The sequence below is a fragment of the Barbus barbus genome (assembly GCF_936440315.1).
Source record: "Barbus barbus genome assembly, chromosome: 4".
NCBI lineage: Eukaryota > Metazoa > Chordata > Actinopteri > Cypriniformes > Cyprinidae > Barbus > Barbus barbus.
This window is the reverse complement of record NC_136732.1, coordinates 15,006,205-15,029,972: the sequence shown is the minus strand read 5'-3', so window position 1 is coordinate 15,029,972 and position 23,768 is coordinate 15,006,205. Positions and strand designations below refer to the sequence as shown.

Sequence of the window (23,768 nt, the reverse complement as noted above, 5' to 3'; positions counted from 1 at the left end):
TAATTTAATGCGTTAATTAGACTAAATAATTACGGTGAAAGATAACGCATTCAAATTATTAAACGCATTTAACGCACTTGGCGGGCCCCAAACCTATGTGGGTCATCTGATATTTCATACAGTTGATTGATGACAAATATGAGGCAGAGCAACAACTCACTGCGTGATGGAGCCAAGAGAACGTAGTTAGAATGTCCCTAAAATTCAGGATATGGGGCAAAAATGCCCCTGTTTGAGCTTCTGTCTCATATTTACATCATATAGTTAAGCAATATCACACAAGCAATATGCTAAGTGCAACATCACACAAATGTGATACTGATGTGATACAACAGTTCAGCAAGTAAGAAGTTAATATTGTGTTATTTTAGACACAATGTTGTCCGTTTTGCAAAATTTTGCCAACAAAAATATAAAGACAAAGCAGAATTGCTCATTTCCGTGCAACACACAGCGGCATTTCAATTCTTAAAGCACGGTGTGAATGAATTGGGTGAACCATTGGCCACAGGTGTGTTGGATTTGAAGCGGCGCAGCGCAGACCGATGCCATTTCATGATGCGAGATTAATGTAAACACAGCCCACTGTGAACACCCTTGTAATTTAGGTTCAAGTGTGTGTAAGGATTTGGATACAAGCACAGTACGGCTGTTTCTAAAGCATGCAGCGCCATCTGCTGTTAAAATCTAAGCTCAGAATCGATTCGAGAGGAATCGCGATGTAGTATGAAAATCTCAGACTCGATCCATGAATCGATTCTGCATCGATTTATCGTCCCAGCCCTACCAATGATTCAATGGACCATTCACTTCACTCCTAAATGAATCAGGCATTTGAACAAATCAAATGAATGAATAAATGACTCGATGACTTAATCATTAAGACATATACCACCACCTACTGGCAGTTTTAGTTTATTATTTAAATGATAATTTCATTAAAGAAAAATTTCATATTACCATAGTAATAATAGAATTAATACAATTATTAAAGGTATAGATCAACCACCCAAAAATGACAATTGTGTCATCATTTACTCACCCTCATCGTCCAAAAGAGTATATGTAATAAATTATATCAAACAAAATATTTCTTGCTGAAGCTACTTTTGTAATGTCTATTTGATGCTTTACACAACAATGACTATCTTTTAGGAGTAATTTCTCAGCCATGTGCGATTAAATAGTTTACAAATTTTAAATCGCGTACCAACCCTAATAATACGTAATAAAGAAGAGTAAGATGTACCTGTAAGGTGTTGCTGAAGAAGTCATAGTAGAACATCGGCCAGTCCTGGCGTCCGATGTCCACAATGACTTTGCACAGCTTGTTTCTGATGAAGAAAGGCAGCAGTGCATGCTGGGAAAGCAGAAGCTTGGGCAAGCAGCTACGAAGTTCTGCTTTGTCTTCACTGGCTACACCAACCCACATCTTGTTCACAAGATTCTGGAGAGAAGGACACAATTACTGTCATGTGTATTATCTTAAACAGTCTATGATGCCTGTGCTCGTATATTTTAATGCATTTTAGGGTGAATCAAACAAACAATCTCATGTTTCACCATAAAATCAAAAGAAAAAATAGTTGTATTTTGCATACAGAAAATTAAGCCTATTTTTTCTACCATTAAGATGTTTTAGTTTTTTTTGTATGGTGATATTATTTTAATGCCAAATAATGCCCCTTAAAATTCCCTAAAAATACCCTTAAAACTAACATTGCACTATAGTAGCGAAAACCATCCACTATAAAAACAATAAATAATTAAAATTATATTTAGCATATATTTAGTATAGATCATTTAAATGATATAGCTGTTTTTGCAATACAGTAATAACAAGTTAGGGGAAAAATACTCACTAGTAATGAAAATAATGTTATTGCAAAAAAAGAATCCTAAAGGCCAAATTTTATGGAAAGTTTTTTTTTTTTTTAAATAATATTTTTATTAATAAATTACTTTCATTCAGCTGTTCTTTTGAACTTCCTATTAATTAAAGAATCTTAAAAAAAATTATCACCCAGGTGAGCATGAGAGACTTCTTTTAAAAAGTTTTGAATGGTATTTGTGTGACTTGAAAATGGTCTTTGCAGTCATGAAATCAACCTACAGAAAATAATGAATTGAAGGCTTAATTTTACCTCAAACACGGTGAGGCTGTACATCATAACGTATTCATTTCTGCTGTTGGAGAGGAAGTAGAGGCAGTGCCTCCATGAGCCAGGCTGACCCGCAAAACTGTTCAGCAGCTCTTCTGCAATAAACAACAACAAAACCGTCAGTACAAAAACTCATTTTGAAGAAAAAAAACATTCACTTTCTAACTGAAACAAACCAAATTGCGGAAATTGTTAAAATGTTTATTTGTATGGTTTGTTGCACTTAACACCAAAGAAACACAGAAACTCCGTGAACATGAGCAATACTATGAAAAGGGCATCTACAAGTTCATTTCACACAGACACGTAAGAAACAAGTTCTGTAAAGCATAAATGAAGGCTGTTCCCACAACTGGAGCCATTCACTTCTAGTTTCATGACAAGCCAGTGACAGTTTGTACAAAGTTTCGCATATTTGCATGAAAAAGAAAACATTGGTTTGCAGAGGTGGGTAGTAACGAGTTACATTTACTTGAGTAAATTTTTTGAGTAACTAATACTTTTAGAGTACTTTTACTCTTACTCAAGTACATTTTTAGTGAAAAAACTGTACTTTTACTTAGTTACTGTGGGCGACGCTCCTCTCGTTACTTTATCTTAATGCAATACGCAATAAAGATAAAAATGCTTCAATTTATTACAAACGCGCCGTCTACCTTTCTCTGGGCAACGAGCGATGTCCGTTCGCGAATGATTCATTCTTTTGAGTCGATTCTGTTCGACGGCTCGATCAAACCAGTTGGCAAACCAGTGAATCGGTTCACGAATCAGTTTGAATGATTCGTTCAGTTCCTTGCCGCACGCTGAAGCGGTTCTCACTCAGATAACAGAAAGTTTATGAACATTAAGAGCGTTGAAGACGTGGCTTTGGATCTACAGTCAGTTGAAAGCAAATCTGCAAAGGCTATGGTTTGCTAGCTATGAAGATCTTCATTAGATGAACACCGCGTGTGCTGTCGGTTCCACAGGTATAGATTCGTTAACAGTACACGAACCACTATGACATTACCAGTTTTTTGTAAATGTACCTTATACATTAAATACAATCTAGAATTAATTCATTAAATAAGCTGTCACAGAGTATGAAATGAACACCCGCCAAACCCGCGTTAGTTCCAGGAGGAATGCCTTTGCTTAGACACAATTAATGTTGATATTTTCACAATATTTACGCTTGCAGAAATAAAAGCTACATTTGTTTACATTTTGCGGAACAGACGGAAGAAGATCCATCATATGCATTTATTTCGTTATGTTCAGATGTTCTGTAGCGGTCATGTGAGGAGATTTCTCTCTTCTCCGTGTCAGAGGTTATATAGATACAAAATACATAATTAATAAATATACTTAATTAATATACTTTAAAATATAATTTAATTCAGTGATGGAAATCTGAATTTTTATCAGCTGTTACTCCAGTTTTCAGAGTCATATGATCCTTCAACAATCATTCTAATATATTGATTTATTATCAGTGTTGTTGAAAAAAACAGCATATGCTAGTTTGGTATGTTTTGAAGCTGTGATGCTGGTTTATGCTGTTTTTTTGCTGGTTTATGCTGGTCTTAAGCTGGTCAGACCATTTTAGGACCAGCTTAAACCAGCCCAAACCAGCATCCCATGCTTCAAAACATACCTATACCAGCATATGCTGGTTTTTTCAACAGGGTTTTGCTGCTTTTTTTGGAACCTGTGACATTTTGTTCACAATTCTTTTATGAATAGAAAGCTGAAAAAAACAGCATTGATAATAAATCAAGATATTGGAATGATTTCTGAAGGATTATGTCACACTGAAGACTGGCTTAAAGGCCGATAAAAATTAATTTGCATCACTGAAATAAATTACATTAAAAAAAAAATATCTTTTGAACGGCAGTTGTGTGTGTGTGTATGTATATATATATATATATATATATATATATATATATATATATATATATATATATATTTAGATAAAATTTATATTTATATATATATATATATATATATATATATATATATATATATATATATATATATATATATATATAGACTATATTCAGTATATGATCCAAAGTAGCGAGTAACTAACTACTTGAGTAGTTTTTTTTATCCGATACTTTTTTACTCTTACTCAAGTAACTATTCAGACTATTACTTTTACTTTTACTTGAGTAAATATTTCTACAAGTACTTTTACTTTAGTACAGTTTTTGGGTACTCTACCCACCTCTGTTGGTTTGTTGCACACCTACATAGATGAGCATTTCAAACAGAGTTAAAACACGGTATTTTTGTGAGCAAGAGCTACTTTACAATAACCTGGAAACACCATTAACAGTTCAATTGACAGACACTGGATCTAAATCCACTTACAGTATCTGCCTTTTTAAAATCAATATGCGTTCCATCTTTCTAGGAACCGAATGACTCCATTAGATAGGGCAGATTTTTGTTATGATAACGTTTTAAAAAAAACAGATCAACTCTTGTGACAAGTAGGAACTGAAAAACCATGCGCAGCTGAAAGTTTTTAACATATGGTTTTGTCTGAAAACATGGTGTGAAATATGGTGAAAGACCATATAGATGGTTGCAACGAATACAGCTGACTTACACTCAAACAGCTTCTGTAAAAATCTCATTCACACTTCATATTTCCTTCATAGTTCATAAATTAATGTACAGTTTAAATAATTTCTTTATTGCATTATGGACTAACCTTATAATTATGGAGTCAAGTTTAAAGCAGAAATTAATATAAATCAAGCCATTTCAAAAGGTTAAATTCTGTCATATTTGGGTGAACTTACTTTATTACAAATGTATTGTTGGTTTTCTCGTAAAGTAAAATGACACTAACAATGCGCAACTCGACAACTGAATGTTTCTGATGCAATATATGGTCTGATATACAAGCCATTTATTTCCTGATGAAGAAAAACTTGACCAATTACAGTTTCACTTTCTCCAAATATATCACTGCTGAGAAGTGTACACTGATCATATGTTGAACTACAAGTCCTGAATTTCAAAGCACCATGTTTGGACGGAGGAATTAGAGGGCCAAATGCTCTCAAACTGAATACCAAGGATTTTATAAAACTTAAAAGACACAGTTTAGATGTGATGAATGTGGTCTCCACCCACAAGATATAACAGTTATTAGCCACATTCCTCATCTTAAAGTGGTCGCATGATCATTTATTTTTATTTGACGTTTCCTTATATATTTTAAAAGCATTGACGCATCAAAACAGTCATAATTTTGTTTTGAAGCATTTTCCATTGAATTTAGCAGATGTTTTTACCCAAAGTGACTTGCATTAGAAGAATATAAGCAATTCATCACAGAAGCAACAATAATATTTTCCAGTCCGCCTCGAATCATGAATTAAACAGGCCATATTTGTGCTGCTGTACCTTTATGACTGTTATGTAAACTCCAGGGCTTCTGCAGGTCATATGAGTAATGAGGCAAATATAAGACTTTTTAAGACCAATCTAAAGAAGATTTAACAATTCAAAGTTTGAAACTACAACTTCAAAACAAAAATGCTTAAAGCTTGAATACCTCTGCTCCCAACCACTAGATTATGGAAATCCTTTTTACAGTACAATCTGATCAAACTGCAAAAACGTTATGTTCTTGCTCAGTATTCCTGTCTTGTTTTCCAAATGTCTAAAGACTCTCAAATCAAGACACATTTACTTGACAAGCAAAGTGACCAGGAAGTGAACAGGAAGGCTTGCCCTATAAGAAATTGATTCCATGAAATCAATGTAATTCAAATGAAAACAATTTTTCATTCCCCATTGACAGATGTTTGTTCTTGTTTTAAGCATAAACTCGTTTATATATATTTTTTTAATTTCTCAGTAAAGAAAACTTCATATCTTCTATTTACATTTCATGTAAATGTACCTTGTTTTAAGGATGTTTAGATATTTGTATTGAAAAAAAAAAAACTTAGGTATTTAGATATTTGCAGTGCATGCCAGGACTTTATGACTAAGACTTTCTGCTCCAATTTAAGACCTTTTTAAAAACGCTAAACCCTGCAGAAACCCTGAAAGCTTTTTTTTGCACATGAAAAGAGCAATATAAAATAACTGATGTGGAAATATGCATGTCAAACTGTACAGATCAGATTGCTCTTTTCCAACACTTGGCTTCTTCAGAAGTATCTGCAGAGCAGTAGATGCTACACACGAAGATCAACTTTAATAGACCTTACTACATTTTACACTTATTTAATAGTATGCACACTACTTCTATTAGCACACTGCTCCTGACAATTTGCTAAATACTGAATAGGCATCATTGTAGTGAATATAGGGCGATCTTGGGCATTAAGAAATTTCTTGAAAGAAGAGAAAATTGAACGGCTCATGATATCAGACAGACATAACAAGTGACAGCCTTTTCAGATTAAAACTGCACAAAGGATGACTCTGCAAATCAGGGCATGATAACTGCGTGAAGGCCAGTGTCAGGCATATTCTCACCAATCTCTCTCTTGCGGTCATTGGTGGTGCAGCTGTGGAAAAACTCTGTCATAAGACTCTCCAGGGCCCGTAAGGAGGCCTCCTCTGACGCCTGCAGCATAGAGAGACAGAAGAGGGGGTGGGGGGGGTGGGGTGAGATATGACAAGATAAGGCACTTCAATCTGAACTTTTAATGCAGCCATGTAGTGCATCGAACACGGTTCCCATCGCATTTCTAATCTGCAAATCCACCATACAGAGTAGAGTACTCAAAAATGTGAATCTACTGTACAGAGAATCCAATTTTAGACTAACGATATATCCCTCAAATGTTTTCGCAACTGATTTAAGGGTTTACAAGCTCCCAGCATGAATTAACAGCATAGTTACTGTTATTGGATTGTTTTAAAGTTGCTGTCTTTATTTATGCTGTTGTCATCGCTGTTATGCATTTGGTTTGGGGAAATTTTAATAGCTTATTTACTTATAAATATAGTTAAAGTTAAGTAAAGAAAATAAATAAAATAAGATCTGTCATTATTAAATTATAATATAAATATAACATAAATTATTTTGCCACAGTTTCTTACCGTCATGTCATTCCAAACCTGTAAGACTTTTTTCTGTGGGACACAAAAGCTGATTTAAAAAAAAATTTGTCTAAGTGTTTTGCTATTGTCATTGTTCATACAATGCTATTTTGAACAGAATGGACAAAAACAGCTGACAAATTCTTCAAAATCTTTTTGTGTGAGTATTCCAAAAAAGAAGGTCAAACATGTTTGGAACAAATGAATGAATTTATAATTTTATAGTTTTTTTTAACTCTTAACGGCTATGTGTAATGCATCATGATGCCTTTTTTATTTCATTTATTTATGTATTAACCCTTAAAGACTGTGTAATGCATCATGATGCCTTTTTTATTTCATTTTTTTATGTATTAACCCTTAAAGACTGTGCAATGCATCATGTTGCCTTTTTCTTTTCTTTTTTATTAACCCTTAAAGACGATGCATAGTGCATCATGCTGCCTTTTTCTATTTCATTTAATTTTTAATTAACCCTTAAAGACGATGCATAGTGCATCATGCTGCCTTTTTCTATTTCATTTAATTTTTTATTAACCCTTAAAGACGATGCATAGTGCATCATGCTGCCTTTTTCTATTTCATTTAATTTTTTATTAACCCTTAAAGACGATGCATAGTGCATCATGCTGCCTTTTTCTATTTCATTTAATTTTTTATTAACCCTTAAAGACGATGCATAGTGTATCATGCTGCCTTTTTCTATTTCATTTAATTTTTTATTAACCCTTAAAGACGATGCATAGTGTATCATGTTGCCGCCTTTTAACAGTTCCCTTTTTTCAGTGCAAGCTCACCCACAAAATACAAAAAAAGGCGAGTGTTCACAGAAAAGAGTAAAAAGGCTGGAAGATGAGAACAGGAAGTGGGCTGCTGATGAGGGTGATGATGCTCAGGGCTCTGAATTCTTTGTATGAGTCACGACACGTTGCATGTTGCTCCATACAGTGAGTGTGATGTCACAGCAGAAGAAGGATGCCTTTGATTTCCTCATACCGTTCAGACTGTCATGAACTCAAGAGGACACCGTTACACACACACACACACACGCAGAAGCAGCTCAGCTCTGCTTTATTTGTGTGAATATCACCTGATACCTTTCCTTAATGACAGAGTAGCTTGCATTTGATTTGCTTTCATATGACAGATCTATGACTGCTATCTGTCAGTCCTAAAACATCATTCTAGTTATACATACCTAAACCAAAGTGTTTTTTACGTGCTTAAAGCAAATACATGTTTATAGCACAAAGCAATATTAACATATACAGGCAAATAAAGAAGCACAGACACTTCAAAAGCATTGCAATCTTCAAGCTTTTGATGCACATATAGACAGCTCACGTATATGGATAAGAAAAAAAAAGAAAACAACATACATGGGTCAAATAGACTTAAATATACGTATGCATTAATTCTGACTCACCATGCCCGGGCTCTGAGCTTTTATGCGGCTATAATATGAGATGAATCTGGTTCTGCTCGCTCATGCTTCCTCTGGGGCCTTTGTGTTTCACCTGGAAACACCGAAATTCCGCATTACTATCCCGCACACGACCGGTGTACCCCGGTTACGGGACACTTATTATTGTTGATCTAGCGAGAGCCTAAAGGGAGCGAGACTGGAACTGACGCTGGCCGGATACACGGCGACAAACCGCATAAAACTACTACGAAACAGAGAGAAGAGCAACAAAACAGCGGTGTTAAAAATATGTCGGGACTCTGTTGTTTACGTCTCGGGCGACGATAGCGCTGTGCGGGTCACGGTGCTTTATTTTGAGCCCTCAGAAGACTGATAGAGCCACTCCTTGGGTTGGTGGGATCGCTCTTTCAGTGCAGGCCTCTCGTAGCTTCCTCTCCTCTGCCCATTAAACTAACGGAAGTGACATCTTCCTCATACTAATAGAAATGAGCGAGTGCAGAAAGGCAAGCAGCGTAAAAGAACGTTTACTTTAGTGGGCGGGGCTTAGAGAGTAGAAGGGGCCTCTGATTGGTCAGAAGTGACCGGTCTGAATAGTAATTAGGCGATTATTTATTTATTTACTTTTTAATGACGGAGCTTTTCAAACAATACATTATGCAATTGTTTATTTCATTAGGAAAATTCCTTGTACAAGAAGAAGTGGACTCTTTGCAAACCTAAGCATATAAATAAGCATAACAATTTGGAATTTATGTGTACATCGATTTTAATTAATTTATTTATTTTTTGCGTACATTATACCAAAATCTTCTAAGTTCTAAATTTTTACTGCAACACATTTTAAAAATAATTTTAAAATAGGTATTTTTAAAAGGGTTTTATTTTACACGCATTTTCGCTTTCGCTTTAGACGTCACGTGGTACTTGTTACTTTTCTCAGCGCTGGTAAGAGTGCACCAGTTACTGTCGTTTGCGATTAGTAATCAGGCGTGATCTATAGAGTATACTATAGAGAATTCAGATATAGAATTTCCATTAGCGTGTCAGACATGTATATTGTGTAATAATGTGACTTATGTGATTATAATTTATATTGCAGAAATGTCTCCAGTAAGACATAACACGTCCTGAGAGTTGAATGCGGCTCAATTGAGGATTCGGTGTTCTGATCCGTCAAGCGCCCCTCGAGGAAGAAATATGTGCTCTACAGTTAACTGTAATTATGAAATAGTTACTAGTTGCTTTTGACACCCAATGTACTCTAAACATTAAACTACCGGAAGTGAAATGTTAATCTCGGACCGGATGAAACCGGCCGCAACGAGAGACATGTCGAGTAACTACGCACTCTGTGCTCAGGGATTGCCTCATTATTACACATGCATCCGCCAAAACAGAGCTTTTCAGTCTTTTAGATGCCACGGACCCCAAATAGAGGGATCCACATCCTAAAAAAGACATCTATATAGTGTTATGTATAAAGACATCATTAATTTTATGCAAAATTATTATAAATATTATTTAAAAAAAGGGAAATCATTACATTTCTATTAGAAATGTACTGTTGTGTATTTATCAATTTATTTTATCTATTTGTATTATAATTTTTGCATTGTTTTTCTTAATCAGCTGGTATCCAGATATTATTTACAATGGTCAGTAGGTTTGCCAAGTTAACAGAAGTGGTTTTGTCAAATATTTGTGATTTAGAATAAATATTGTTTAATTTGAGTGCTTCTAATTTGCTAACATTAAAATGTAGGTAAGACTTTACTTAAAGCTTTTATGGTAACATTTACAACAAGGTGTCATTCGTTAACATTAATGTATTAATTAGCATGAACACTACATTTATTACACCCTTTTTTAAAATCTTTGTTAATACAGTCATTCATTGTTTGTTCATGTTAGTTCACAGTGCATTAACTAATGTTAACAAACACAACTTGTTATTTTAATAATGCATTAGTAAATGCTGAAAATAACATTGACTAAGATTAATAAATGCTACATAAGCATTCTTAGTTCATGTTAACTACTGTTAACTAATTAACCTTATTGTATGCATTATAATTGGGTATTAAAGGGTATAATGCATTATAATGATTCATAATGTGTGTTGTAATACATTATACCTTGTTGTAAATGATTATAACCAAAATTTTTTTTTTTTTTTAAATGTGGTTACATTTATTAATGCGATTGTACAATGCATTATAAAGTGCATTACAAGCCATAATTAATATATTAAAACTACTTTTATAATGCATTATGCATAAAGACTTTAAGTAATGTTTTACCAAATGTACTGGAGTCAAACCAAAAATTATTCAGACGCCAAATATAATTTTTGGATATATTTTTACTAGTGGGTGCAGGACACTATAGTTATTTTAAGTGAGGATAGCAAAATAAAGTAAACTGTGACATATTATACCCCCAAAAAATCTTCATACAGTGGAGTAGCAGTACAATAGAAAAAAATTGGAACCAAACATTTTTCAGACACTTTGTGTTTTGCTTAAGTGTTTTTCTTTAATTGCTAATGCAACCTTTTTACACCACAGACTGAACAAATTTAGGCATTGTTTGGTAATTGGTTTCTACCTTTCTATCAAAGTCATATGACATTATCAAGATGATTTTTTTCTGGCACAGTTTAATGCAGAGTTCTTGTCATATTTTATTACCATTTTCTAAACTATAGCAAACAAATGTGAGAAATGTTGAAGTTGTTTGAATAAATTTAGTTTTGACTGTACATCTGCATCACATCAGCCATTCTGCTTTGTAAAAAAAAAAGCATAGACCAAATAACAGACACAAAAGCTTTGTTACTTTTTGTTTCCGCATGTAAATGTTCCTCCTGAACTGTGAGAATCAGTCTGTGACAATCTGTTATTTCTGAAGATGAAAGGGAAGCGCTTGCCATTCTCTTGCTTCTGGTTGTTTAATGTGGTTTGCTCAACGACTTCACATTATGCAACCCATCATCTCAAGCACATGTTGAGTAAGACTGCAGATTGAGTGGTAAACACATTTACAAACATGCACTTTTTTACAAAATAGCACATTCAGTAAGATGACTCACAATAAATGTGGTTTATTTCCTTTTATCTGTAAAAGAGAAATATTGTACACATAACATTATCTAGGTCAAGAAACAGAAAGTGATCCACGGGTTCGAACCCTATTAAGAACCCCCACAGACAGCAGCTTTGTTTTCGACATCTTATGCTTTGTTTAACTTAAGAGTGAGAGCACAATAAAAACACTATTAACATAAACTTTTAAAAACATTCTAAACTACATAATTTCATAAAACATGATACAATTAATATAAAATAATAACAAAGCAGAGATTTCAAATGTTTCTCAGCTGGTTTTCTCATGTTTATCTTGTGAGTGGTAGCGGTGTCTCAGGTCTTGTATGTGATAGGCCCACGCTCTGTCCACACCTTCACCCTCTACTTTACACGCTGTCCAGTCAGGAAACGGAAAACGTCCCGCCACAATCAAAGCATCTTCAGGCAGCTCGGCCAGTAACTTCTTTTGTAAAAGACTTAACTGATAAACACACAATACACAGTATACGAGGACTCAATAATATAATGCAGAATCACATTAACGGATTGATTAAAGTCTTTGATTGCATTCATTCAAAATCTTAATGATGTAGGAATCACTTACCACACTAGGGGCTAAAAATACTGTGACATTTTTATATGTCGAGAGATCAACCTGGAACACACATGCACACATATTATGCACAATATTGTGTATCAATCATATGTTGTATGAGGAATGAGAATTTGTATGATAATTTAGGATAGTGTACTATAATAATACTATCATTTGATATTTTTTGGGTTATAATGTTGATGTGTAAAGTTAGGGTAAAATATTGTACAAAAAAGTATATATATATATATATATATATATATATATATATATATATATATATATATATATACACACACACACACACACACACACACACAAACACACACACACACACATTTATATATATATATATACAGTTGAAGTCAAAACTTTACATACACCTTTCAGAATCTGCAACATGTTAATTATTTTGCCATATATATATATATATATATACAGTGCTGCTTGAAAGTTTGTGAAGAATATAGAGTTATAGAAATATAGAATTTTCTATATATTTTCTAAATCTGAATATAGAATTTTCTATATTTCTGCATAAATATGACCCAAAACATCATCAGATTTTCGCACAAGTCCTGAAAGTAGACAAAGAGAACCCAATTAAACATATGAGACAAAAATATGTTCTTTGTCATTTATTTATTCAGGAAAATTCCCAGGGTAACTTCTAAGCAACTAAAGGCCTTTCTCACATTGGCTAATGTTAATGTTCATGAGCCCACCATCGGGGGAACACTGAGCAACATGGTGTGCATGGCAGAGTTGCAAGAAGAAAGCCACTGTTCTCCAAAAAGGAAATTGCTTGCTAAAGATCATGTGGACAAGCCAGAGGACTATTGGAGAAAAATTAATGGATGGATGAAACCAAAATAGAACTTATTGGTTTAAATGAGAAGCTATTATGTTCGGAGAAAAGAACACACTGCATTCCAGATTAAGAATCTTATCCCATCTGTGAAACATGGTGGTGGTAATGTCATGGCTTGGGCCTGTTTTGCTGCATCTTGGCCAGGACAGCCTACCATCATTGACGGAACAATGAATTCTGAATTATACCAGCAAATACTAAAGGAAAATGCCAGCACATCTGTTTAAGAACAGAGTCTCAAGAGAATGTGGGTCATGCAGCAAGACAACAACCCCAAGCAAACAAGTGATTCTACCAAAGAATGGTTAAAGAACAAAGTTAATGTTTTGAGTCAATGTCCAGACCTTAATCCAATTAAAATGTTGTGGAAGGACCTAAGCAAGCAGTTCATAGGAGGAAACCGATCAACATCACAGAGTTTAAGTGGTGCTGCACTAATGAATGGGCTCAAACTCCTCCATGTTATTGTGCAGGACTGATCAGCATTTACAAGAAACTTTACCTTCAGTTATTGCAGCAAAAGAGAAAATATTTTTCTCTCACTTGTTTGATTCAGTTCTCTTTGTCTACTTTCAGGACTTATATGAAAATCTGATGATGTTTTGGGTCATATTTATGCAGAAATATAGAAACTTCTAAAGGGTTCACAAACTTTCAAGCAGCACTGTATGTATATATATATATATATATATATATATATATATATATATATATATATATATTACAACATAATATATGTTTTAATATAATATTTTGAGTCTTTAGCTGTACCTTCCACAGATCTTCTCGCCGATATGAAACACTTCTCTGTTGTCCAGCTCTCCACGCATGAAAATATGCAAGACGAACGAGCCAGGGATTGAGCTCATAACCAACTGCTGGAGAAAAACCCTGACGAAACGCTTCTAACACCTGCACACGATTAAAACAAACACATAAACATGTTCGCTACTGTTCAAAAGTTTGAGGTCATTTTTTTTTTAAATAAAATTAATAAATTAATGCTTTTATTCAGCAAGGATGCATTAAATTGATCAAAAGTCATGGTAAAGCCATAATGTTACCAAACATTGGCATTTTAAATAAATGTAGTTTTTAATAAGAAGCAGCACAACTGTTTTCAACATTTATAATAATAATAAATGTTTCTTGAGCAGCAGATCAGTATATTAGAATGATTTCTGAAGGATCACGTGACACTGAAGACTGGAGTAATGATGCTGAAAATTCAGCTTTGCATAACAGAAATAAATTACATTTTAAAATATATTCAAAGAGAAAACAGTTATTTTAAATTGCAATGATATTCCACAATATTACTGTTTTTACTGTATTTGTGAAGAAATAAAATGCAGCCTTTGTGAGCATAATAGAATTCCTACAAAACATTTAAAAAAAATGAAAAGTAAGAGGATCACTCACAATCCTGCCGTCGCCTGAGCCCAGGTCAGCGATGCATCCAGATCGGCCCTTCAGCAGAGTCATGACGTTACTCACTTGAGCTCTGCTCGCTGGCATATAAGGCACCTGGAACACAGCAGCAGTTACAGGCTGATAAACCTCTCCCCATGAGCAGCATTACCACAGACAAACTCCTCAGATCTCACCTGCAATTTGAGAGGCACTCGGCGAAACCCCGGCATGAGGATCCCTGCCCAGACGGCATAGACCGCCAAACCCGTGCCCGCCGTCATCTGAAGGATCTGCCAGCCGCCCAGTCGTCTCTCTTTGAACTGAGAAAGGATTTCCTCTTGTATGTCGTCTTCCATGGCTATAGAAATAAGAACTGTATGACCATATTATATTTCATACATCATATTTTACATTTACACAGCCTGATCTGCAAAGACGCCTAATATTACCTAATTTTATGATGGCGAGTTATAAAATATTTATAAATCTTTACATCACGTACAGTTTTTTTCACAAAATATGACTGAAGATTTTAAGAATGACAAAAAGAAGTTGTCAAAATTTATCATAACTCAAAATCTGGTATTGAGTGAAAAAAGAGGAAAACAGGATTAGGCATAGGTTAATTTCTTCAGAATCATTCATACATGTGAACATTGTCTGAGAATTGAACAAACAGTTGTAATCTGGCTCAAAGGATGACAGGAATCATGTCTTTATGCCAGTTTTTTCCCCTGCTGATTAAGGGATAAATAAGACTTCTTCACCCTACAAAGTGTTGTTGAAAGTAAAAATGCTACAAAATGCATCATGTTTTGAGAGTAAGTGTGACTTGATCAAACACAGGTACCAAAATTAGCAAGAAACAAGTATTATGTGTTAAACGTTTGCATATTGTATACATACCTAAATATTGGGTTGATGCAGTACCCGTTTCCTGAAAAGTGGCTTAGTGGTTTAAGCTACAGGCTTGGACCTGAAGATAGAAGGGTGAAGAAATTCAATTTTATTTTATTTTTGAGTGATCAGGTTAATTTGCAGACTTTCAGGGTATTTAATTACAGGAATGACATTATTCATCTTTTTAGAGGAACAAAGAGGTCTTGAACCATTCGGCTGCTCAGTCCTTCTACATTGTTAGTTGATGAAGAAGAGTCCTAACAGATGTTTGTGTGTGTTGCTGTTGATGACCAATGCAGTAAGTATATCAGAGACAAACATTGTGCCACTATCAGCACAGTTTAATGTTTTGACAGAGCAGATCCGGTAACTTATTTATCTGGTAACAGGTGATAACATCTTCATGAAAAAGGCTGTCGAATCTAAGTGTAATTACTTCTGATATAAAGTTATAATATGCTTATAACAAACAATTACAGATTGTAGGCCTTTTTGATGTATTGTCATCCCCATGGGATATTGACAATGTGGGCATAATTCCCTTTTAGTTAAGTAACACTTTGGCGCATTCATCTCTTTTACACCACCAAAATAATTTCCAGTACAGCCATCAAAAGTCATTTTATTGACGTGTTTTATTGACATGTCTTCTCAGTTGTAACGTTACAGAAAACCCAAATGTTAATGTAGGTTACTTTTTCACACGTATTATGGCTAAAAGGTTAATTATGAACAGGATCAGTGCAAAAAAAACAAAAAACATATACACATAAAGATACATTTGTAAGTAGAGAAACACTCATATCTCTGGAGCTAGTTTTAATAAATATTTATAACACAGACAGTCACAAAGTCATGCAATGAGTGTGTTGAACTCATTATGAAAAAATATACAACCTTAGTAACATTATGAAATAAACAACTAACCTTCACTGAAACGAAATGAACATTTCTACAGTTAAACAGAGCACAGGACAACCTCTTCCTGTTTTGGAAAACAATTCAAAATAAAGGTCCGTCGACTAAGAGCATATTTCTACAAAATTGTAGTGTCATACGGTTTAAAAAGGATGTAAAACATGCGTCTACTTACGCGTTATATATATATATATATATATATATATATATATATATATATATATATATATATATATATATATATATATAAATATAAAATAAATACAAAAACAGTAAAGTAATTATTTTACTCTATCTGGCATAAAAATCTTGCGATATTATGACATATTTCTATAATATAAGTCCCATATTTTACCGATGCTTAATCTTCGTGAGAGCATGAATTATGGAAGCCCGTTCCCGCCATCTTAAGAAAAATATAATTCTGTAAGTCATAATAATGAGAAACTTTCTCGTAATAATGACTTACTCCTAAAAAAAAAAAAAAAAAAGAGACTTGCATGAGTGGCGGCACGCTAGCGACATCTGCTGGTCAAAGCCATGCAGGAACACCGCAAACATCGCTTGTTCTGTAATCTAAAGCTGTATAATCTATCATTAAATAACGATTTCAGATATATTATCTGCATGTAGTCGTGTTAATTTGTAGCACGTACCAGCAAGTTACTCTACCAGACAGTTACGGCTTCAAATATTTCAGTTAAGAAATACAGGTATTTTATGAAGAAATGAAAGCCATTACGCATATAAACTTAATTTATAGATGTCTATTTCATTGATCTATTAGTTTTATTAGCTGTCCCTCTCATGCATCACATGCTTCATACAGTAAGCCATCTCATTTCAAAAGCACAAAGCATCTTTGTTCGTTACCACGGCAACCGCTTGGTCTTCAGCATCCCACACCGCTTCTTGCAGGACAAACGCTTAACCTGAAAAATGCTTAACGTGGCTTGAAGTACAAAGACAGATTGAACCAAATTCAGTACATAACTTAATGATCATGCATACTGTATATACAGGCATTCAGGTGGACCCAAAATATGAATGCAACGCAAAACAGCAACTCTTATGCAGCATTTTCTATAACGGTTTTCTATAGGAAAACGCTTAACATGTAACTTTGGGTGTTGTGTTCAAATTCTGGGTTCTTATGCTTGCCTGTATGCATGATCAGTAATACTTTATCCTGAATTAGTCATTGTACTTTAAGCCACATTAAGCATTTTTCACGTTCACATGTCCTGCAAGAAGCGGTGTGGGATGCTGAAGACCAAGCGGTTGCCGTGGTAACGAACAAAGATGCTTTGTGCTAGCGAGAGGAGATTGGGCTACTGTGGGCTTATGCATGTGATGCATGAAAGTGACAGCTAATACAAACTAACAAATCATCGAAATGAACATCTATTCGTTAAATTTATATGTGTAATGGCTTTCATTTCTTCATAAAATGCGTGTGATTTTTGTTGGAATATATTCCTCTATATCTGAATATATGAACTTCATTGTCTGGCAGAGTAACAAAAGACTACATGTAGATAATTGATCTGAAATCGTTATTTAATGATAGATTATACAGCTTTAGATTACAGAACAAGCGATGTTTGCGGTGTTCCTGCATGGCTTTGACCAGCAGATGTCGCTAGCGTGCCGCCACTCATGCACTGCGCATGCGCGGAGTAAGTCTCTTTTTTTTAGAAGTCATTATTACGAAAAAGTTTCTCATTATTGCGAGAAAATAAGTCATTATTACGAGAAACTAAGTCATTATTATGAGAAAGTATCTCATTATGACTTACAGAATTATATATATTTTTTAAGGTGGCGGGAACGGGCATCCATAATGAATAATACTACTCACTGTTTTAATTACTCCATCTTTCCAGATCATGGCGCTCTTATAAAGATAGGGAACTGAGGGAGAGAAGTCACAGCTGACCAGACTGACACTGACCATTTATTTTCATTTCAAACTTCAAAGCTTATTTCAAACCAAACATCATACAAAGAATGTTACATTAATCAAGACTTCAGACAGCTGTTGCATGAACAAACAAAACAATATTATATAAAGATTATCCTTATTCTGACAAGACACGTTTACATGCAAAATAACAATTCCTATTGTCAACATATGAAAAAAACTGCTGAATCTTATGCATGTAGTATGAAATATTGTAAGAATATTGTTTTGCTAGTTACAGCATCGTATATAAGAAACACTTGTGGAAAGAATGAACGATGGTTTCTTTCATCCAGCACATCTGCTTTGCTTTCATGAAAGTCAAATGATATATTTCATGTTTAGATTCAGGCAGAAAACTCAACAAATGCAATAAACACCTTCAGATATTCAGCCCTCTGGCACTGTCCATCAGAAATATTTCAGAAATATAATTTTATTCAGCTTTTCCAGCTGTTCAACACTGGTGTATTATTTTTTTTAAACCACAGTATAGTAATTGTGGGCTGTTGTTTATCATTTTTAATTAGATAACTGTAGCTTATTATAGCATGAAACAATGAGATGCACTGATATGCTTATAATTTGAATTGCATTTGAGTAATGTGTCTTGATAAACATAAAACATAAAAATCCATGTTTACAGTATTTACATGCACATTATAAGCTCTTGTGAATTAGCAAAAGACAAAAAACCCCCAAAAAACATTTCAATATTTAATACATAATACCATACATAAAAACTGTTGAAAATGGCTGGGGGTTTTTTTCAGTTTAACTCAATATTGCCACATATCTACCACTGTTATGTCTCTAATATTAAAATATCAACGTATTTGTGATATGATCTAATATACATTTTTTTGTAATATTTCTATTAAATCATTTGTGCATACAGAAATGTCAAATTCCTTCATACTATACAAATAACCCATTGTTCTTAAGCAGTATGCCCCATAGTCAGTTTATGACATAGGTAAGTCTGTAATATTTTGTAATATAAAACATTGTAAATCCCAGAATGTGCTCTGTAGTAAAGCAATAGTTCGCCCAAAAACTAAAATTTTGCTGAAAATATACTGACCCTCAGGTCATCCAAGATGGTTGGTAGAGGCATTTGTTTCTTCATCAGAACAAATTTGAATAAATTTAGCATTACATCATTCGCTCAGCAGTGGATCCTCTGTAGTGAATGGGTGCCGTCAGAATGAGAGTCAAAACAGCGGATAAAAACATCACAAGTAATCCACACCACTCCAGTCCATCAGAAACAAATCCATCAAGATGTTTTAACTTTAAACCATCGCTTCTGGCCAAAATACGAGTCCATAATTCATAATAATGCTTCCTCCAGTGGAAAGTTAATCTCCTATTGTCCTTTCAACAATACATCTATTTTTGTTTAGATCTGTGGACTGTTTGCGCTTGTAAACAGTGCTTGATCTGTGCATATTTCTCTCCTGATTCAGACCAGACAACTTTTTCTCTTGAGAAGGCAGTATTATGGATAGAGGACTCATTTTTTTAGGATAAAATTATGTGTTTGCTTCTTAGAGACATGCAGCTTTTCACTTCACAAGATGTAAACTGATGGACTGGAGTGGTGTGGATCACTTTTGGATTATTGTGATGTTTTTATCAGCTGTTTGGACTCTCATTCTGACGGCACCCATTCACTACAGAGGATCCATTGCTGAACAAGTGATGTAATGCTACATTTATCCAATCTGTTCTGATGAAGATAAAAAAAAGTGAATTGTAAATTTTCAGCAGTTGTTCATTTTTAGGTGAACTATTCCTTTAAACAAGACAGGCTTACCTCTGGTTTAAGCAGGCTACTATTAGAAAAGCATCATGATTATATCTCCAGATCCAGTAAGCTGATCAGCTGCCTCTCTGGACTTACTGTTGTCTGTTAAGTACCAGGACCTCTTCTGGCTCTCTTCTGAGCCCACACTGATTTACCTGGGACTTTTGCAGGATGTTTTGCTCGCATCTGATGTGGGATTCTCCTGACAGGGAGTCTTGGCGGCATCCAAAGTTTTGGCCTGGGAAATTTTCCTGCTTGGATCTCATCCACAAAGCTTTCTATCTTGTCAAATTTGTTGGTCAGCTTCACCAGGTTCTCTTTAAGAGTGTTGAACTGCTTATAAAGGTCTCCTACCGCATCTGAAAGGGGCTGAATCCTGTGCATAAAACATAAAATATAGACATAAAAAACATGCAGATCATAAGTCTGTCCTAAACGCCTAAAGCCAAGAATTAAATGTAGGCAATTAACTTGTCCTGCATAAATAGGCTAATTCTTCAAATCATGTGGTTTACAAGAAGCCATAGAGTGGATTCGTTTGATTTGGGCTAGTAATTAACCACTTAGCAATAAATAAACATTATTATTGTTTATAAAGGTTTCAAAAAAAAAAAAAAAAAGAAATTTAATATTTATTTGTTTGTTTATTAATTAATTTTCTTTCATTCAAAATTTCATGTTTTTATTCAGTGTGATACTTACCATGTAATTATTTGTGTAATTCACTAGCAGTTTCTGAGTGAAAATTGTACATCACGGTAAATTCAAAGTAAATTTAGTTTAGTTTAGGTAAATTGCGGAAAAGTTTTAAAAGCAAAAAAAAAAAAATAATAATAATAATGAAGATAAAATAAAGAACTAAATAAATTAATAATAATAATAATAATAATATCTATTAATTAAATTCTATTAATGAATATTTAAATTTTTCGATTAATTTTCTATATAGTTTTAATTCATTTCAGTTTTATCTAATTTAGTACATCAAGTTAAACTAAAATTTTTGAGACATGTTGCCTTGTCAACAAGCTGAAATAAAATATATTTTTATATATTTTATTTCAGATAAAGTTTACTTCATTTAAATTCAAATTTCTTTTTTTTATGGTTTTCGATAGGGGTTTAAACTGTATAGTGACAATTAAGGGTTGTAAAAATCACAACCCTCATAAGAAATAGGCTAAATGTTAATAACCCATTATTTTGACATCCTGAGGTGGATAAAAAAAACATTTATTTTAAAGTTTAGCATCTTTCAAATACAAATGAATGAATGAATGAAATAAAACATAGTAATTGTTCAGTAGTCAGTTTAGATGAATTATTTATAATAAAAATAGAAAAGCTAAATCTTAAACCTCCATATACATTTTCATATTAAATTCACCTAAAATGTCAACAACCCATGGCTGGAATCTGCATTGTGATTGTATTTCAGTCAATATAGTGTATGGATGCCAGGACCTGGATTAAACCACAGTGACACATTTTGCTGGCAGAGTATAAAATTAAATGATGATTTGTAGCAGTATACTAGTTAGAAATTAGGTAATGAGGTAGTAATTATGCACAAGAACTCTTTCATGCGTAATTAATGGTGCTTGAAGCTGCTGAGCACATTTTAGGCTGGGGATCAAAGGTCCTGCACCTAAGAGAAAGCACATTTTGTGTGGATTAGGTGGTTTATTTTAGTCAAAGCATATTTTGGATTAACAATCATTTCCTCTTTTACCATATGATCCCAATTTTCTCCAGCTGCTGCAAAGAATGAAAAAATGTCACAGAGAAAATGTCCAAATGGCCTGAGGCTGGAGTGGACTGCAATACTCGTGCCATGGACAGACCAGACCTGGTTTCATGAAACCAAACACCGTCAAAAGTCACCACAACATTTCACAGCCCACCTGACGTATTCTGGTAAGATGGCCGCGTGATCGTTGACCAGCATGTCCTTCACCTGGTACATGATGGCATATTTCCAGTTGTCCAGCACCTGCGTCAGGTTTGAACAGCTCCTGCTCTTTGGTTTGTCTGAGACAGTGAAGAAACTTCAGATTGAGCTTCTGGTTATAAGAAAGCCCATTTAAAGATGCTTTGTATCATATCTGTTATATTGATATGTTCAGCACAGGAGGAGGCTAAACAACTTTGACGCATGTCTTTGAGACTGCATTTACTTAATTTAATTTATTCTGAATTATTCTTAATTTATTATATTTTAGCTTTAGATTTTACATCATTTCAGTCATTATCAGGTAGGCTCACAACCAGATGTGCATTCAAGCAAATAATATATAAAACGTGTGATTTCTGAACCCAAGATTTTTTTCCCCCTTCCCAAGGTCCCTTCTTAACATATTTACATTTTTATAAAATATCAATAGGCACTTTCCATGAATACAAGTAGGGTACTAATTGGAGTCCGATTTTTTTCTTTTTTTTAAGTAATAAAGGGACTGCAATTGCCAAGATCAACCGTTCAACTCTACTGCCAAAGTTAATGATCAACCATTATTAACCATGGCCAAATGCATATTTTTCTTTACAAGCTCAGTCATTAACAAACCAACAAACTTTTTAGTATGAGTTATTTTAGTACATCAAGTTAAACTAAATTAAAATGAAAATTGTTGTCATGGTACCTAGCAGAAATAAAATGTTTTATTATATGTTTATGTTTTATGTTATTTATATGTGTTATTATGTAAAGTTTATTTTATTTCAAGTAATGAAACTTCTTTATGGCTTTAGCTTTAGCTATAATATAATATAATAACTCTGATCCATTCTGGAATTTTTATTTATTTATTCATTTAAATCAGTAACTTAGCACTTTATTAATGTATTTATTTAGTTTTCAGTGCTAGAACATGACAAAAATCACACAAATTAGAGTGCTAAATTGTATTCGTACACTGTAAAAAACAACAACAAAAAAACCCCATAAAAATAGGGCACAATGTACTGTATTAATATGAAGGAATTTTCCATATTCATTTTTCACAAGTGTTTTGTTATAGAGTTAACCTAAATGTCGGTAAAATGAATGCCCTGTCTGAAAATTACCAGTATATTTTCTGTTTTTTTTTTGTTGTTGTTTTTTTTTTTACAGAGTATGTCCAAAGTATGGGTCAAAACGATCGTAGAAATCTCAACTCCCATTTGAAATAAATGTCAAACATCACATACAATCTTTCATTTTGACATCCTGAGATGGATAAACAACATTTTCTGAAAGTTTTGCATTTTCAGAAAATCCTCACATTTTCTCTTTAATAGTGAAATGGCAGATAACTCTGGATTTTTCTTACAGTTCCTCAACGCACCTGTGCAAACTAACAGAAAACACCAGTGTAAATTTCAAGAGATTTTACCTTGTTGGTCCCACTCGGACGTGTCCTGGGTAAATTTCTTTTGTGCAGCACACAGACAGACCAGAGACAGCAGGTTCAGAACGCTCTTCATCCTCATCCTCCTCAGAGAAACAACAGTGATGTCAGGATGGGTACAAACCTACAGCATCTAGTGCAGACACTCAGTCTGATATTTATAAGAGTTTACGA

At 33.9% G+C, this 23,768-nt stretch overlaps 3 protein-coding genes across 5 annotated transcripts in view; all 3 read right to left on the bottom strand.

The window, feature by feature from the left end:
- LOC306868652 (exportin-6-like) overlaps positions 1 to 9,110 on the bottom strand; it is a 30,258-nt gene extending 21,148 nt beyond the window's left edge. The window contains exons 1-4 of the mRNA XM_079414915.1: positions 8,650 to 9,110; positions 6,654 to 6,744; positions 2,145 to 2,257; positions 1,250 to 1,447 (exon numbers count right to left, since the gene is read on the bottom strand). Coding sequence (XP_079271041.1) covers positions 1,250 to 1,447; positions 2,145 to 2,257; positions 6,654 to 6,744; positions 8,650 to 8,652 — 405 coding nt within the window. The 5' untranslated portion in view covers positions 8,653 to 9,110. The remainder of the gene's footprint in view (positions 1 to 1,249; positions 1,448 to 2,144; positions 2,258 to 6,653; positions 6,745 to 8,649) is intronic.
- A 1,721-nt stretch (positions 9,111 to 10,831) lies between these two features.
- On the bottom strand, positions 10,832 to 16,513 carry antkmt (adenine nucleotide translocase lysine methyltransferase). 3 transcript variants are annotated; one of them, XM_079415413.1, is made up of 7 exons: positions 16,442 to 16,513; positions 15,521 to 15,590; positions 14,809 to 14,972; positions 14,624 to 14,728; positions 13,973 to 14,113; positions 12,340 to 12,390; positions 10,832 to 12,216 (listed from the first exon to the last, which is right to left on the bottom strand). In XM_079415413.1, exons 3-7 carry the CDS (start codon positions 14,968 to 14,970, stop codon positions 12,025 to 12,027), a joined length of 651 nt encoding a protein of 216 aa, XP_079271539.1. In that variant the 5' UTR covers positions 14,971 to 14,972; positions 15,521 to 15,590; positions 16,442 to 16,513; the 3' UTR covers positions 10,832 to 12,024. The 3 variants fall into 3 exon arrangements, with proteins under 3 accessions (XP_079271539.1, XP_079271540.1, XP_079271541.1); XM_079415414.1 differs by having other exon boundaries at positions 14,809 to 14,987; positions 16,442 to 16,497; XM_079415415.1 differs by lacking the exon at positions 15,521 to 15,590 and having other exon boundaries at positions 16,442 to 16,490.
- A 1,860-nt stretch (positions 16,514 to 18,373) lies between these two features.
- On the bottom strand, positions 18,374 to 23,728 carry LOC306861780 (uncharacterized protein). The gene is made up of 3 exons (XM_079404258.1): positions 23,580 to 23,728; positions 22,110 to 22,236; positions 18,374 to 20,581 (listed from the first exon to the last, which is right to left on the bottom strand). The coding sequence occupies exons 1-3, from the start codon at positions 23,674 to 23,676 to the stop codon at positions 20,311 to 20,313; spliced, it is 495 nt and encodes a 164-aa protein (XP_079260384.1). The 5' UTR covers positions 23,677 to 23,728; the 3' UTR covers positions 18,374 to 20,310.
- Positions 23,729 to 23,768: the final 40 nt, after the last annotated feature.